Below are 12854 nucleotides of genomic sequence, written 5' to 3'. Positions count from 1 at the left end.
AAGGTTCTTCAGATGTTAAAGGTTCTTTATGGAACCATTTAGACAAAAAGGTTCTTCTATGGCATCACGAAGCACCTTTATTTTTAAGAGTGAGAGCTTAAATATGGCCAGGGGTTCACTTCATTTCTTCAGCAGAATACGACGGGGTTTCGTTTTCAGCTGGGTGGGGTAGGGATTGGGTTTAGTCTATATTTTTGGACAGTAATGTTGATCCAGGATCAACAAAAGAAATCACGGCGACCCAATTACAGTAACGCGAGTAAATGTAGTTCGTTACTTTCCACCTGTATAAAACCTGTATAAAACCTTCAGCTGTATAAAAATCCTTCTGAAAGTGATTCCAATGATTATTAAAATGTTATAGTTACATTTATTGTTATAGCTTTCATCCTTGGTGTGAACATGCCACTGTGTCTCTCACTGAGTCACATGGAAGTGTTACCTGGAGGCCCATGGGCTGAACACTTTTGCCTCCTGAGACTGTGGAGAGTGAAGTGGAGGACAAAGACGAGAAGAAAGAGAAGTCCACAGCAGAGCTGGAGCTTGTCTCTGTCACTGGAGGGTGAACTGCAGGCTAAAAAAAATCAGAGCAGAGACGTTACTACTGCTATGACTACTAATAATCTCCTATAGTCATGGCAGTTCATATTGTATGCATATGTGTGATCGACTGTAAAGCAACTTCAATTAGTAGGGAAATGTTGTTTTCAGTAGATTTAATGTTACTCTTGTCATGTTTTACCTGCAAAGGGGTGTATGTTCTGTCTTTCGCTCTGTTGCTTTGGCATAGCTGACAGCGCCAGGTACCACTGAAAACAAACACATTCATACAGAGCAGTGATTCTCAACCGTTTTGACTCGAAGGCTCCCCGTTGTCCAAAGCAATTTTCAAACCCCACCACCATATATAAGATATTTCCACCTGTATTTTATAATTATAACAGACTACTTGTTTTTTAAACAACCAACCATAACCAACAAGAAATAATAGTTATTTAGTGGATTCTTTTTATTTTTTATGTATGATTTTATGCATTTTTGTTTAGCGATTTTATTAAGTGAATTACTGTATTTTATTAAAAAGATATATTGTATCAATAAAAATATATTCGTTTGGATAATTTGACATCATCCATAAAATTACAGACAAATTAATCATATTAATCTGTAATTTTAAAGATTTATTAATAATATTACACTTTTAATTAATAATATAACTTATAAATGAATTGTAAGTCATCCTACTGCTCCAGTGAAAGTTTGCTAGGCCCCCTAGTGGGTATTGGCCCTCTGGTTGAGACCCACTGGTGTCTAAAAACCGCACTAAACTGGGATTTCAAATCTCATTTAAACCTGGAGATGAACATAAATCAGACAAGTAAATTTGTGACATTGAAAATCAACTGAAAATTTTGACAAAATTATTTTATATTTCATTTGAATTATTGGTGTTCTATGTAGATTATCAACACTGACTTAAGCTTGACACAGCTAAAGATGATGAGTGCAGTCATAGGTCAGCGCTAGGTTTGGTAGGGTCAGTGGCCTGTGCGTCACATGACTAACTGTACCTGGGTATGGAGGTCAGGGGCGGCACCAGGCAGGTGAGATGGAAGGCGCGAGGACATCCATCACAGCAGATGAGCTCCCCACCGTCTTTACATACGGTACATTCATCATCATTATGCTCGCCCTGAACATACAGTATGCATCATAAATGTGATTTACCTATTGTACCAGGTTAAAATTATGACCGCTTATGCCTATAGAATTTTTTTCAAGTAGGTTTTTCAACATCTGTAATTTTCCATGAGTCAAACCAATTTTGATCACCTACATCCATGACTCTGGTGCTTGGCTCTCCCTGCTGGTGAATATAGTTTTGTGCAGTCTGTGCCTTGTGCACTCCAGCTGTCTCATCCAGTTTGCCAGAAGAGTAGAATTCTCCTCCAACCTTGATGCATTTTTTGGCACCTCCTGCGGGAGAGAGCAGCTGAGACATCTGTGCTGCCAAAGTGTTTACACGGCAAGGTTACACTATCAAAACACACACTAAGAGCTAAAGCATTACCTAAGTAAAGGCTTTCATCACAGTGTGTCAATACTGTATTAGTGTGCTGAGCTCACCAGACTCAATGACCTGCTGGATCAGAATCCCCTCCACTGTCCCGCAGCCAGTGGGATGCTCACTGGCAGACACAGTCACGGCCCTCTGGACTGAGGTAGATACAGCCTGGACCCCTGCATTTTGGGAGTCATATTTATTCATCTGCAATCTCATTCATTTACTATAATGCATAGTCTTCTAATGACACAATTTGCACAAATAAGTGATTACCGTTTCCCACTGAGACCTGAGAAAGTGCTGCACCATCTGTCTTTCTCATCTGCTTGCCTTTGCTTCCTGGAACAGTGACGACACTGAGTTATCAGGACTATCATGTTTGCAACTAGAACGGCCGTACAAACTGACACGTATTCCTTCAGATTATAAATCGTATTTGAATTTTTGAATGTAAAATATCACGTGATTCTTGGAGAACCGAAGCGTCCGTAAAAATTTTTTTTCCTTACAAAAGATTAATTTGTCGAGACAACACTGCTAAGTAGTTTTAGTATTTTATGAGATGTTTATTTCATATGCATTTAAATGTCAGTCTTAGCCTAGGTAAACATTTTCCCCTTTGTTCGGCAGATCCTACAGCAGCGTGATGAAAACATTTTTACTGAATAACTAGCCTAACGTTACTCTCATTCACAAAACAGAGATGAAGGTGCAATTTACCCTTGCGGTGTACAAAGCTAATTATTTACATTTATTGTATATAAGCGACATAATATGTAGTACATGAAGGATAAAAGTGAATAGTGTACTTGTTAAATGATTCGAACATCACAAATCACACTTTTGGAATCTTTTCTGTAAAAAAAAAAGTATGCAAATTTATAGTACTATTGTGTTATACTGGCATTAAATTAGGCTATAGAAAACTGTAAACGGCTGGCCACCGTGATAAATCTCGATATTATTTTCCTCTTTTGGGGAGCTATATAGAAACACTATCGTCGATTTTATATTTTGTAATTGGATCAAATGGGAATGCAAAAATGATATTTGTTGTAGTTTTCTTTCATCACGGCTATTACGACTTCCGCCTCTGAAATCACCGGAAATGTAAAAATGGTACATTGGGCCTGTTAGTAGTAATAATACCTCTAAAACGTAGGCCGTTTTTAATAAATAATAATCTGTTGCTATTTAGTTTTTGTTTGGCTTATTATTCAAACTAAATGAAAATAACCTGACTTGACTGTCACATCACAAGGCCATAGAAAGAAGTGGAAGGAAAGCAAAAAACAAAACAAAAAGACCCCTGTTTTCTCCAGCCCAGCTAACATTCTCAGAACAACGAAGAACGTTCAGGCAAGGTTCTCTCAAAGTTATGAACGAACATTCTTCCAGTAATGTTAATAGAACGTTCATTTGAAGTTATCTGGTCTTTAGTAAATACATTATACATCATTTATGCTTTGGGATGTTTTTCTGAAACATTTTAGTTGGAGCAACTTGAGGGTGAGTAAATTATAACATAATTAGCATTTTTGGGTAAACTAACCTTAGCCCTTTAATGTTATCTTTAACATTTACATAACCAAGAAAAAACTTTTTTAAAGTTTTTTTTTTAAATGTACAGAGAACATTTAAAAAAAACATTTTGAATGTACAGAGAACATTCAGATATAATGTTTTCGCATTATGTAATGGGAATGTTAGCAATATGTTCTTACTCTTAGAACATATTTTTGTTAATTGGGAATTTGCTATACGAACAGAATTATGAATATCTGTGTGTGTGCCAGTGTCCATACCTGAGCTGGAGGTTAAGGCTTTCTTGGTGTGGTGATGTGGACGGTGGGTCATTTGTTTTTCGGCCAACCCTCTCTTCTTGCCTGACTGGCTGCGGACCTGCAGCTCAAACCTGGGGTTCCTTGCATGTCTGGCCACCTGCTTTAACCCTGCCAAATCAGATTATCATCACTTAAACTGTCATTATTATCCTCCAACCTACTTATGTTTGCCAGACCTGTGCACTGTACCTTTGGGAAGGTTCATAACAAGGGTTTCCAGTTTTGGGTAACACTGCTTATTGTACTCTTTACAGAGATTGCTCCAGAATCCCTGGAGGACTGTGGCATCCTGGTCCAGTATCAAAGTGAGCAGTGAGTAGACAGCTTTGTGGATCCCGTCCTTTTTCTTTCGCTCTAAAGTCTCCTTAAGTGTTAATCGGTAATAGTATTAGTTTCTTGTTTGAGCATTTAATGAACTATGATTACGCATATTTGTAATTATGCTGAGGAATGTAATTTTTATGAAAATGTTCACCCTTAGGATCTGTTCAGAGATGATGTCGTGATCCGCCAGCCCATACAGCAGTGGGAAAGGGTCATGGATTGCCATAGCGATCTCAGTCCTACATGCTCGTAGCTGTGAGCGCAGGTCAGACTCTCCGTAACCTTCCACCCTAGACATGCTTCCACAAGAGTCCTGCATATAGACCACAAACTACATTTACACTGAAATTCTGGCTCTGGTGTTCTGAGAGCACTAAATATATCTTCAGATATTAATTTTAAAAGATTCAATTGTTTTATCATGTGCATACATTGTAATTAATCAAAGTAGAGGTCTTCAGGCTTTTTTAGAGAAGGGATCCATTGTTATATATATAAAATGGAATGTTGCACTTTAAACTGGACTTATAATACAGTGACAGGCATATAGTATCATTTTCATGTATTTACATATTTAGCTTACATTACTATTCATTAAAATAATGTAAACAAAGTTTTTAAAAAAAAGTAATTTTAATTTTTTATTTAAAACATTTTAATGCAGCAACAGCAACAAATATTTAGCTGAGCTTTAGTTTTGATTGAAATTAGCTTCCATTAATAATTGTTGAATTTTGGTTTATCCTTTTTATTTTTCTCAAAAATCAGTTAGAGATCAAACGGTAATTGTCAGTACTGCCGCAGACCCCCTGATGGTCAAAGACTCTTAACCTTAATAACGAAACACTATCAGTCATCATTCAGCCTTTAGAAATAATGGTACATATTGATTAGTTTCCTGATGTTAAACATGCTAAGAAAATTAACATAATACTTACAACAGATGCAGGTGATGAGGACTAGAGATACCTGTAATCTCCTAGCTGGTTTCCTTTTATTTGGTGTGATGGCTGTCAGTGATTGGCATGGCTTTTTTTGTGACTGGTGGACAAATGACTCTTGTACTCTTGGAGCCTCTAGGGGCCATTGATTCATAAGACTGCTGTGATAAGTGGTGACATTGAATTTCTATTTATAGTTAAAACACTAACTTGCACCTTGTAGGCTGGTTAAATATACCTGCCCCTTATTTGTTCGCATTTATGCTCATTTGTGCGGTATGGCTTGGAAAGTCCACAGTTGGGCAAGAAACGATTTCTCAATCATGTGAGCCTCTACTTTCAGTCACCTGTCTCTCCTGAGGACTATAGTTTCCACGCCAAGGGGAATCCCAGTCTAGCCATTAATGTTGCGTGGGAATTATTAATGTCTTTGAGATTTTCCAACAAGGTTATATTTAAACTATAATGGACCTTTTTCACATTTCCGGGGTTCTGAGAAACGGAAGTCCATAGTTTGGGTAAACGTCTGTAGTGATGAATGGAAACTAAAACAAATTTATTTTGTGTTCTCATTTGCACCAATAGCATAAGGAAAAAAATCCACCTTGAAGTTTCTATGACTTTCCAAAAGTGGAAAAAATATCAAGAGATTGATTGCGTTGGTCAAAAGAGAGAAAGATGTCCAATTTGCCGTCACTTCCTTAGCCTTATTATTAGAAACACTCACATAGCAGGGATAACTTGTTTTATGTAATTAAAGACCAAGGTAAGAAAACACCAAGTATAATGTTGAAGATTTACATAAAAATTTAAAAAAATGAAAATGCTAGATTTACAAAGTTAACAACTGCGGAAATTCGCCATCACAGTCTGTGAAAAGTGTCCATTGCTTTCAACTTTAAATGAAGCATAACATTTGTCTTAAATTGTCATAAAAAATAGTGATTTTTGAAAATAGAAATTCATTAGATCTTAGAACTTTCTGCTTGGTTGAAAAAGTACACAATTTACACACAAAAAAAAATTTAAATTCTTAGTTTCTTGAACTGCTGTATAAAATAATATCACACTCAGCATTGTAGCAGTAGACAGTTTGGTATTAAGACATGGATTTTATTGATTTTGTTTTTTCAGACAGATGTCATGCTCATAAATGTACTTACAGAGTGAATAAAGAGCCAACTACACTGCTCTACACAACCCTCTGACAGATTCAATCTCCTCACACTATCAGCAGCAACTTCCTGTTTTACATACAACCGTCCACTTGCACAGGACTGTTCTGCAATTTTTCTCGACCGCTGTGAATTGGCTAGATGGTGTGAATACAACAATTTCATCATAAATCCGTCAGTTGTTTGGCCGACCAGTCAGTGACCACCGTTCTGTAACATATGTGTTCTCAGGTAGCCATACAATGAAAGCTTTGCATTGTGATGCCACAATAACAGAAGGCACAACTAGTGTACAAAAGTGAAAGATGACAAAGCTAACAAGAGGAAACGGAGGCTTGAGAAATGTGAATGTGATAGATGACATATTCTGTGCCCTGTCAATGCAAAACTCATTAACCTCAGTCCCTCCCCCCAGTTAATATCAGCGGCCCCTTAAATTATCCCAGAAGCTGAGGTCAAGCCTAGTACCAACAATTCAGTCAGAGTTATTCCTCATGTCCATTTTTGTTTCAATGAATAGAATTACTGGCACCAGAAAGAAACTCGCACTAACATTAAATATATTATAAATACCTAATATATCCTAAATTAATCTCTATACAATCAGTGGTGTTAATCAGTGCATTTATGTAAACAATTCAAAATAGAAAACAAAAACAAATACATTAAATATTAAAGATACTATGTTTCCAGAGATTCGTAAACAACTCGCATTTCTTGAACGTACTGTTGCGATAACCAGAATATTGTGAGTGGACGTCAGGCGGGTACATTCACTCTCAGCTCAGTGCTGTTTTAAAAAGGTCTTCATGTTTTAGGATGAAAGTGTTCGCCTACTACTAGCATTTTGAATTTTTATCTACACATCCATTCAGCATGTGTGGGAGACAACGAGAGCTTTACTACAAAGGATACGACAATCATTTGTCTGTTTCATCACTTTATGATGTGGTGAACCATACATTTCCTTGTCAGAACCCAGAAGAAAGTGCATGTATTTGAAATGAAAATCTGTTGTTTCCTAAGGCTCACCTCAAAATCGCCTTTCTCACCCCAACCGAATGAATGACACTTATGTCATTCTTTTTAGTTCTAGTTGGTTGCAAAATACAAAATTATAATTAAAAAATAAAAAGCAACCCACATATTTCTGTAAAACATCTGAAAGGGGTTTAACAGGAATAATGTATTCTTTCAGGAAAAAAATTTGGTGGATGAGTAAAACAGTATAAGGCAACAGCAAAATGCCCAAACCATAAGTAATACTTTACCACCAGTGTATGGCTACAGGTGAGACCGAGAAAATAAAAGTGAAGCCCTTGTCATATTAAAAAAAAAAACATTTGTACAAGTGAACATAAACCACGTCTAAATGATGGATGTTCACAATAATATAAATACTATATACAATACAGTACCGCCTGGCGGATCTAAAGTGTATACATGAAGCTAGCAGAAAAATCCATTGGTTCTTTGCAACAGTGCCACGGCACTTTAAAGGTTAACCGGGTTAGTACACACACCTCTCATGGAGGCTGGTACTGGATTAGCATGTAGGATGTACTGTATACACAGACCCACACTTTGAACAGGACCTCTCTCTTTTTTCTTTTTTTCATTTATTCTGAGTTCTTCGTTTCGTTACTATCGATGTGTATGGACCAAAGGACATGACCGATTCTAAAAGTTGTCTTACATGCATGCTATGGACGAAAGACAGTTACTCTGTCGCCCGTCTTGAATCTTAAACTCATTTTTTTGTGAAGGCATCATTTAGTGCTTTTTGTAATGTACAAAAATACAAAACATAACAACCGATAATCCACTCTGAATGTTGTTTGTCCGAAGATGGTACACATGCCACTTCCTGTCTTATATGAATCTGTTAGCTAGTCACTTTGTGTTACCTATGATATTATTTTGGCAATTAAACAGACAGTGTAGATTTTTTTTTTGTTCTTGCAACTGAGGAATATAATTTTAGACCCATTCAGATGTAAAAAGCCTATATCCGATCATAAAGTTCAACTGGACGTGGACCCATAGGAAGCAACAGAACAAGCATGTGGTGTTAATGAAGGTCCGAACCGCTTTCTACTAACAGGAGCACCCACTTTCAGTGGCCGGAGGATCTGGCTGTTTGTCCAGCTTAATGTCAATCACTGGAAAAGGGTTGTGTGTCAAGGAAATCAAGAAAATAGTGTTGCCTTATTAAAATATTCAGCTCAGCTTCCCAGTATTATTGTTATCTCTTAATAAATGTATTTGATTAAATCTATACCTTTTATTTTTCAGAAAGAAATCAGAAAGAAAAATATGTCATGAAAACTCTGTTTTTGGAAAAGGAGCCAGACAGTTTGAAAAATAAGGTTTGATGATGTCAACTATAAAAAAGGATATATGTATGGCTATAAATCATGCACAATAAGACTAGGAACTTGGGTTAAGTAGGTTATTTTTGATATTATGATGACTTGTGTAATTTCTGTTTCACTAGTGGAAACGTGAATGGGAAAATAAATATATAGTTCAGTCATGAAACTCTAGATGCCGCAGGCTGACGGGTTGTTAATGTAACATGATATTCAGAGAGTTAAACGACTTGGCACAAGCTGATTGGTTCATGCTGCATATGCAACCAATGAGCTTACTGCCTTGCATTTATATGGCTGGCTAGCATTCACTTGAGATTCCTGCAGCGCCAAGACCAAATACATTAACATTGTCATATCCATCACCATGCTAAAATCTTCCGAGAGTTGTCATGATTGAAATATTGTTTTCGGCTTTCTAAACACTCTCCATCTGTCATTGGTCGTACCAATAGATAGTCCCGCCCCAAACTCACAGTATTGGTTGAGATGATGTTCCAGAGTCTAGGTGGACGGGATGCTTAAAAGTTTTGATAGCACCACAGTCACTGTGTTTATCAACCTACATGTGGCTTAATTATTTAGTTTTCTAATTTTGTCTCTGCATATTAACCTGGGACACCTTTTCAAAAATGACACTTATCTGCTTTAAATGTCATGCATTAAAGGATACTTCCTTCTTTGTTGTTATCATCCAGGCTCTCCATTCCAGGCAAAGCAGCAGCCACTCGCCGAAACAACTATTAAACCAAACAGAAAGAGAATGAAATCAGATTTTTTTCCCCAGAGTGGACTGGTACCGTTAAAGCCCTATGGGCAACAACTCTGGCTAAATCAAATCTTTTTAGAGCTTTCCATGTGTCATGTTACAGGGCCTGATCTCAATTAAATTACTCTATTGGATCAAGTCCATTTGCCATTGAGTAGACAATGTAGCGCTCTTAGACTCACCTGTTTAACGTTGCTGCCAGTCTTTGCACTAGTCTCGATAAACATCACATTCAGTTCTTTGGCCCGCTGCTCACCCTCCTCTATAGTGATTTGCCTATCAGAGCAAATCCCAACATAATGTGTTACAATTTTAATTAAATTTAAATGATAATTTTCAGTAAATTAATTGAAAAGAAAAATATAAAGATGAAAATTTGATACTATAGTGACACAAATTAAGAATTCTAGCACAAAATATTATATTAAATGTTAATATAAAAGACTCCACCTCTTTTCTTCCAGGTCTGTTTTATTGCCCACCAGCATGATAATGACATCACTTCCCCTCTCTGTTCTGACATCATCAATCCATTTGGAGGTTAGCTGGAATGAATTGACATCTGGAAGAAGAAAAGGAAAAGAAATCAGTGAATTTTGTTAAATGCCTATTTCATCAATGGCGACACAAAAGCAGTTGGTTCTACATCACGTCATCAGTCAAAGTGTGTGTTTGAGGTGCTCACTTGTGATATCATACACCACCACAGCCACTGTGGAGTCTCTAATGTAGCTCGGGATAAGACTCCTAAAACGCTCCTGCCCTGCGGTGTCCCATAGCTGTAACCTCACCTGCAAAAAAACACACAAGGCATATTTGTAGAAATAAAGATAGATTTTGATAGTTGCATTAATGTGATATATATATTAAATATAATCATTAATTCTAATTCGTTTCAGAGCTTCTTACAGTTCGGTCCTCCAGATACATGGTTTTTGATAAAAAGTCAATTCCAATGGTTGCCTGTGATGATAATAAGATTTAAAGTAAGATACAAAATAACATAGACTTATCTGGAAAACTCTTTGGTGTCTGTTCTAAAAGAACCAATAGCATACCTGATAAGTGTTGTCAAAACTGTCATACATGAACCTTGTTATCAGCGATGTTTTCCCAACTGTAAAACAAACCAACAAAACCAGGAAAAGATTCAGATTTTGATGAATCACATGCATTGAAGTGAGTAATAACTTGTTTGTCCTGACCAACCCCATACACTGTGTTTTAAGTAATTGAATTACTCTACCATACTGCAACACATGCTGTCTTGACCTCCGTCCTTCAAATGACAGAATGTCATTTTAACTTCACTGTCATTTAGAGTTATGGCGACAGGGAAAAATGACTTAAAAATGCGGCAGTGCATGGAGCCACTGTGACAGCAGAATTCCCGAGTACACATTTCATACACTAGAGGACTGCTCTTTTCAGGCCAGTCTGGTCAAGCCTGTTTGTCAGGCTGAGCCGAGATACTAAAATCACCAAACGGCACAATGCCAATAGTTATACTGGAGCTCATAGAATGAAAGGGCATAATGGTCCCATTCTTCTGTGACTTCACTGGTTATTCTGCTGATGTCTTGAGACAAGATCAACCAAATCTGACCAGCAGAGAGCTTCAGGACCATGGACAGCAGAATACAAGTGGTCTTCTGATGATAGTCTGGACAGTCCACGCAAACCATGTCATCAGTTACTCTCATGTTGCTCCAAACCTGCATGACTTCCTTTCTTCAGTCTCATTATATGGGAAAAAAAGATAAGTGGTGACTGAGAGGATGTTGTTCTTTCTAACATCTCCTTTTGTGTTCCATAGAAGAAAGATGGTTTGGAACAACATGAAGGTGAGTAAACGATGACAGAATTTTCAGAAGCTGACATAAAATGGAAAAATAAAGGGAAAATAAATGTTTTATATGCAGGTGTGGAAATATCCATCATCATATTCAGGCTACATGGGATTTATGATTTAGACAAGATGCAGACAGCTGTCAAAGCTCATTTAGGCTTAATTTGCAATTATCACTTATCACAATCTAATGCTGCTTTATACAGTACAGAGGGCCCTCTGTCTGTCTGACTGCCTGTCCATTTTTTTCCATACAAACAGTGGATGATGAATACATAACCACTGTAGGAGCTATAAGCATTACTGGAAAATGTAAGACAAAAATATCTCAAGAACACGTGAACTTTACGGTGACGCCATGTTCAGTGTTATTATTTTCAATATTTGGATGTCCAATCATCAAATGACAGACATGATCTCAAATGCCCGTCTGATTACGTCTTCACAAACACCGACAGTGACAATGTCACTGATAAAACCATCATTCGGCCAAATGAATAAACCACGATATCTAGTCTTATTATACAGGCTGATCTTATGACTGCTCATAAAATGATGTATGAGGTTTTTATTTTTGCTCTGCTGAAGAATCCCACAGACACTGACTGCCAACCTGGGTGTGTCTCCAGTAGACACACGGGAAATGCAAAGCCTCTGCGCTTTTCTGTTTCATGACATTAAATCAGTGGATGTTTACAGGAAGACATATACAAACACGGCGATATACATGTCTTTCGATTAAATTATTTCATGTATATCATTTGTTTTGAGCGATTTAGACTGCGCTAGAATAACAGCGATCAATAATATTATCAGCCCTTCTGCTTCCAATGGACCAGTCGTGGCAAACCCAAAGACTCACCGCTTTGCTCCCCTAAAAAAACAAGTTTGAATTTCCGTAAAGGGTTCCCAAAGTCACTTCCCATGGACATGATTGCTTGAATGACACAGTTGGTATGGATTAATATGTACAGGTGGCACCAGTCTTGCGAGAATGCAGATGGATAATCTTCGGTCCCGAATCGATGGATATTGCAGTGCTGCTCCGCGATGTCAATTCTCCAGCCCTGTGCGCATGCGCAGCGGTGGCGATACGCCCGTCTGATATCACTGTGTGTTTACGGAAACGTCCCTCGTAAACTCTCTTCTCACACTAAACCGCAGGCCAAGCATCCGTGCAGCAATGTTTGCATCTGCATCTCAAAGTGCAACACATATTTATATACTTTTAACGCTTATTTGTGTCTTTTGCAGACACCCAAGGCTGCATTTAGACCTTTCTTGTGTACAAGTGAATACATAATGTGAATAATAATTTAATGGAAATTGTTAAACAAAATTTTGCAAAACCTTTGTCTGTGTGCACATTATAATATTAATTTGATATTATTAAACGTTAAGATTTAGATTACATTTACATTTTTGTTGTTTTTAAGGTGACATTAAATATAATTTATTCATTGTAATTTTATAGTATTATTATACAGTAACTAATATAGGTTCCTTATATACAGA

At 37.2% G+C, this 12854-nt stretch overlaps 1 protein-coding gene and 1 pseudogene across 1 annotated transcript; both read right to left on the bottom strand.

Moving 5' to 3' along the window:
• Positions 1-4531, bottom strand: part of LOC107722531 (autoimmune regulator-like) — a 10521-nt pseudogene extending 5990 nt beyond the window's left edge.
• Positions 4532-7066: 2535 nt separating this feature from the next.
• LOC107722640 (ras-related protein Rab-6B-like) lies at positions 7067-12395 on the bottom strand. The gene is made up of 8 exons (XM_016531094.1): positions 12202-12395; positions 10549-10607; positions 10400-10453; positions 10176-10281; positions 9941-10052; positions 9673-9766; positions 9395-9461; positions 7067-8511 (listed from the first exon to the last, which is right to left on the bottom strand). Exons 1-8 carry the CDS (start codon positions 12269-12271, stop codon positions 8447-8449), a joined length of 627 nt encoding a protein of 208 aa, XP_016386580.1. The 5' UTR covers positions 12272-12395; the 3' UTR covers positions 7067-8446.
• Positions 12396-12854: the final 459 nt, after the last annotated feature.

The sequence above is a fragment of the Sinocyclocheilus rhinocerous genome, unplaced genomic scaffold, assembly GCF_001515625.1.
Source record: "Sinocyclocheilus rhinocerous isolate Xijiao unplaced genomic scaffold, SAMN03320098_v1.1 scaffold541, whole genome shotgun sequence".
NCBI lineage: Eukaryota > Metazoa > Chordata > Actinopteri > Cypriniformes > Cyprinidae > Sinocyclocheilus > Sinocyclocheilus rhinocerous.
The sequence above is the reverse complement of the archived record's forward strand: the minus strand, read 5'-3'. Positions and strand labels throughout refer to the sequence as shown.

Coding starts and splice junctions, on each gene's coding strand:
- LOC107722640 (XM_016531094.1), bottom strand. CDS start 12,271: ATGTCCATGGGAAGTGACTTTGGGAACCCTTTACGGAAATTCAAACTT. Junction 10,053..10,175: donor GGTGGTGTATGATATCACAA/GTGAGCACCTCA, acceptor TTCTTCTTCCAG/ATGTCAATTCATTCCAGCTA. Junction 8,512..9,394: donor TGATAACAACAAAGAAGGAA/GTATCCTTTAAT, acceptor ACCCTTTTCCAG/TGATTGACATTAAGCTGGAC.